The sequence below is a fragment of the Myotis yumanensis genome, unplaced genomic scaffold (assembly GCF_028538775.1).
Source record: "Myotis yumanensis isolate MYYU_CA2020_CCGP unplaced genomic scaffold, mMyoYum1.0.hap1 SCAF_11, whole genome shotgun sequence".
Classification (NCBI taxonomy): domain Eukaryota; kingdom Metazoa; phylum Chordata; class Mammalia; order Chiroptera; family Vespertilionidae; genus Myotis; species Myotis yumanensis.
The window spans coordinates 54794280-54798881 of record NW_027223762.1 but is presented as its reverse complement, the minus strand read 5'-3'; the positions used below and the strand labels follow the sequence as shown (position 1 = coordinate 54798881).

Here is a 4602-nt window from a genome sequence, read left to right as displayed (position 1 = left end):
TATTTCAGGGTCACTTTGGTTTGGTCAGTTTAATAATTTTGTAATAAGGTTACCTCTACACCTTTTATTTTTCTGAAAGGGGTTTATCACATTAGGGGTCCTACATGAATGATAGAAGATTATTTTCTAACTTTTGAACAACTTCATGTTTTATTTATCCTTGGATACTGTACTTTAAGGATCATTTAGCCCATAAGCCTGAACACAATTAAAAAAAATTATGCCTTAACAGTCAATGATTACCACTGGTACTCAGGACATAATTAAACTGTTTATTATTACGCTTGGACCCTTACCTTTCATTCAGATCGATCACAGAGAGTGTATGGATGAGTGAACACTGCCTGAATCATTACACAATCACATATTATTTTACCGGTTAGGGACTGAAGAAAGATCAATCACAGAGAGCATGAGATAGATTTTATCTCCTAAGGAAATCGTCAGACAAATGAGCCAAGAAGCTGATACAAATATGTTTGTCACAACATGATTTCTAATAGCAAATGACAATAACAACAATACAAAGGACTAATAATGATTGATTACTATAAGTACGTGATGCTGCATCTATACAATGAAGTACTAAACAGTTGTTTAATGCCATGACATCATTGTTTGCGTTGGGTATGGCAAGGTACTCTGGGGTTTTGCTACGTGAGCAGCAGGTTGAAAGGAGGGTAGGGCCTGTGATACAGGCGTGTGAAGGCTGTGGACAGCTCCCCGTGTGCAGCTCCCTGTGTGCAGGGGAAAAGCTGTGCTCATGGGGTTTCTGGTCGTGCTCTGGTAGCCAAGACAAGGCACACGTTTTTCTTCTTTGTTGACCTGGATTTTCAAGTTTTTCTACAATGAATATGCAGACTTAAACACCTAAGCAGGAGAGCTCCACCTCCAGCACCTTCCACAGGCCTGGGGAATTGAGGGGAGGAGGGATGGGAGAGAGGGAGGGAGGGAGGGAGGTAAGAAAGGAGAGAGGGAGGGAGGAAGGAGAGAGGGAGGGAGGGGGGTTGTTAGTCTACTTTCCCTGAGCTGCTTCTGCACTGACACCTTTGGGTCTGGAAGGGCCTGAGGTCCAGGAACCCAGTGTTCAGGGGGAGCCAGAAACCCTGGAAATGTTCAGAATTGCTGGGAGGAAGACGGTCTCCAGAACTTTCCTTCCCTTGGAGAGAGAGGGGGGTGTGAAGCCATGTGGGGAACCCTGCTCGTCCTGTCTGGGGAAGTTTCAGGCCCCTCCCTGGCATGTTATTAAAGGCCAGGCATCCGTGCTGCCCTGGTCCCCACAGGAGCAGGCAGACACAGTGGCTCCTCGGAAGAAGGGAGTGTTCTCAGGTGTCCCCGGGAGCCCGGTCCATCCTCCCAGCAGGACTGGGTTTCTCTCCTGACCCCAGACCAGGATCCCCTGCTCTGTGGGGGCTGCTCACATGCTGGGGGTCGGAGGCTGCTTGCTCCTCAGGCCCCTGCCAGCTCAGCCTGTCTCCTAACACCAGTTATTTCACGACAGGACGTCTGCTCTGCACGCTGAAGGGCAGGATGGTTCTGAGTGGGGCCCTGTGCTTCCGGTGAGTATCTGAGCCTCGGGGCTGGCCGTGTCCTGGGGGACAGCGCAGGTGCCTGCTGTCCAGCCTTTTCCTGGAGGGACGGGCCTGGCCCAATGGAGCTCCAGCTCCCTACGTGAGGTGGTCAGTGGGCCATTGTGAACAGCCCCCTGCTGCCTAAGACAGGTCGGGCAGCCCCTCAGGGGGCTCCTCTGTGGGCAGAGGGACGGGGGGCCCCGTCTGGGGAGCTGCAGCCTCATGCGTCCATATTGAGAGGAAATCAGGAGACCGCCTGAGCCCTGCTGTCATGCCCAGCGTGTGGCCTGGCATCCGGGTCCCTGCCCCACTGCCCCTGCTGCCTTCAGGACAAAACAACCACAGCAACAAAACGACTGTCAGGCAGTCTGCCCTCGGGCGTGCGCTGACCGGGCCTTCGGCCGCGCTCTGGACATCGTAGCGTGAATGACATTCGTCCTTGCTCTCGCTGCACTCAGAGCCTCAACAGCTTTTCCCAAAGTGTGTTCTGTGGAGCCCAGTCCTGCGAGCCACTGTACATGGGGGGCTCCCCGATAAAGTGAGGGTGGGACATGCTTCTTATGGCTCCTTATGAGTGGAAGCATCTGAGGAACTTTGAGGCAGAGATTTGTCCATATTTAGCCGACACCGAGCCAGGTGTACACGGTGCACTTTATTCCACATGACGTCTGGGGAACCCCCGCTGGACACACCTTCACCTCCCAGGACACCAGAGAATCTGCTGAGCTCACAGATGAGAAGCACATGTGAAAAGGAAAAGGAAAGCATTTTACATGTAAAGACATCCTGACGGTAGCAGGGCATCTGTGGCCGAGCAGAAGCCCCTGATGTCTTCAGTGATGACTGAGGGCGGGATTTATCTGGGAGAGCCCGGGCATGTCTAACTCGCCATCTTAGCTTGTGACAGGCAGAGTGGGCCGAGGGGCGAGCGGCTTGTCCGCTGCGAATCAGCAGCCGTGGTGGTGGAGCAGGAGCAGGACGGGGACCTGGGACTCCGACTTCCCAACATGACACACGAGGGGCTGCTTGGTGTAGTCAAGACTGAATAGGGTGAAGGAGAGAACCCCAGACTCAGTGGGAGGCTGTGGGGCCAGTGGGGTTGGAAGAAGGTGGTGCCATTCCTTTGGCACAGCGGGCAGAGAGGAACAGTGCCTAGGACTGGGGGACTCTGGAGCTGGGCAAGCTGGAAACCCCCCTTCCCTGACTGAGTGTCATTGTCCTGATGTTCCAGAATGAAGGATGCGGCATTGAAGGTGCTTTATCTGCAGGATAACCAGCTGCTGGCCGGTGGGGTGCATGGAGGGAAGGCCGTTAAAGGTGGGTGGCCACAGACCCTTCTTCCCTAGGGCTCTGCTCTGAGGGGAGGGGCTGGGAGGGCTTAGAACGGCCTTGCAAGACCCAGGCCTGACACAGTAGCTAGGACATCCTGAAGCCTGGCTGCCCCCAAGGACTAAAAGAGTGCCACCTCCCTGCAACGCCAGACACGTGCCCCAGTGCCACTGGGTGCCGCTGTGCAAAGGTGGGACTGTTTTCCAAGACGAATGCTTTGTCCTGCCCTCATAGCTGGACTTAGGCCACACATCCTTTCCCTGGGAGCCAGTGCTGGGAGGACCAGGCAGGCTTCCTGGGCCTTCATTCCCGTAGGGGGTGGGTTTCTGTCCCTTTACCCTGGGTCCCCTCTGTGCCAGGGGACCCTGGGTCACTCAGAGTGGCAGGACCCTGAGAGCTGGTGGCACCCCTGGCCTGGTGCTTACTCATTCTGTGCCACACACTGTGAGCGGCAGGCCCTTCTCTCTGCAACAGCCCTTACCTGTCCGCCTGGGACAGGCTCCCCTGGCCTGGGGCCAGGCATACCCTCCGGGAGGCTGTGTGTGTGCACGCACATGTATCTCTGAGTGCCTGTGTGCACACGTGTGTGCATGTGGGGAGAATGACACAGAGGACTGAGACCCTCTCCTGGGAATCTGTGAGGAATCTCACTGGGGGTAGAAAAATGTTCAAGTCACTGAGGAGAGGCTGAGTGTGGAAGGGCATTAAAGGGGGAGGTCAGATGTCCTGTGATGGCTGGTGGAGGCTTGAGGATTTGATCGTGGGCAAGAGGGTGGGCACGGGGGTGGGAGGTGGTACAATGTGCTGTGTGCCTTGATGTCTTCGGGCCAGCTGGCAGGCGAGCACCTTTCCCCACAGGACAGCTGCTGAGCCTGGGGACAGCACACCTCACAGAGACCTGCTCCCCAAAGTCCATGACGGGGGAGGGGAAGTGGGAGGGAAGGTAGACAAGGCCTCTGCCTCTGGCTTCCTTCCTCTAGGCGAGGAGATCAGTGTTGTCCCCAATCGGTTTCTGGACGACAGCCTTTCTCCAGTCATCCTGGGAGTCCAGGGAGGGAGCCAGTGCCTGTCGTGTGGGACGGGGCAGGAACCGACTCTGAAACTAGAGGTGAGTCCTGTGGGCTCCCCTGAGCAGCCGATGCTGGACCCCTGGGGCCGGGCTCCTGAACGCCTCTCCCACCAGGTTCTGTTATGGCCCTGTGTCCCAAGCCCTCGTCCCAGCCCTCCTGGCCGCTCCACTCACCCCCCTCGCCTGCCGTGCCCTCTGCCTGCAGCCAGTGGACATTATGGAGCTCTACCGCAGCCCCAAGGATTCCAGGGGCTTCACCTTCTTCAGGCGGGACACGGGACTCACCTCCAGGTTCGAGTCGGCTGCCTTCCCCGGCTGGTTCCTCTGCACGGTGCCTGAAGCAGACCAGCCTCTCAGGCTCAGCCAGCTCCCGGGGGATGCCAGCTGGGACCACCCCATCATGGACTTCTACTTCCAGCAATGTGACTAGGGCAACCCACCTCCCAGGACCCTGGGGCAGAGCCCGCAGGGGTGAGTGGAGGAGGAGGAGGAGGCCCAGGTGACCATGTTCCTCTGTTCTCGGGCCCCCACTTGACTGACTCGGCACATGGCCACCCTCCCTTCTCGTTCCCAGTTTGGGTAAATCCTTCTAGATTTGGCTCTTAGTTCAGTTTCTTTCCCTGCTGGGTGGCG

General features: G+C 56.3%; 1 protein-coding gene across 1 annotated transcript; it reads left to right on the top strand.

Annotated features, from left to right (window-relative positions):
• Window positions 1–1530: 1530 nt before the first annotated feature.
• On the top strand, window positions 1531–4399 carry IL36RN (interleukin 36 receptor antagonist). The gene is made up of 4 exons (XM_070428508.1): window positions 1531–1559; window positions 2803–2888; window positions 3881–4008; window positions 4175–4399. The coding sequence occupies exons 1-4, from the start codon at window positions 1531–1533 to the stop codon at window positions 4397–4399; spliced, it is 468 nt and encodes a 155-aa protein (XP_070284609.1).
• Window positions 4400–4602: the final 203 nt, after the last annotated feature.

Bases quoted from the DNA above. Each gene is read 5' to 3' on its own strand.
- IL36RN (XM_070428508.1), top strand. From the start codon at position 1,531: ATGGTTCTGAGTGGGGCCCTGTGCTTCCG. The intron at 1,560-2,802 runs GTGAGTATCTGA...CTGATGTTCCAG, and splicing joins AGTGGGGCCCTGTGCTTCCG to AATGAAGGATGCGGCATTGA. The intron at 2,889-3,880 runs GTGGGTGGCCAC...TCCTTCCTCTAG, and splicing joins TGGAGGGAAGGCCGTTAAAG to GCGAGGAGATCAGTGTTGTC.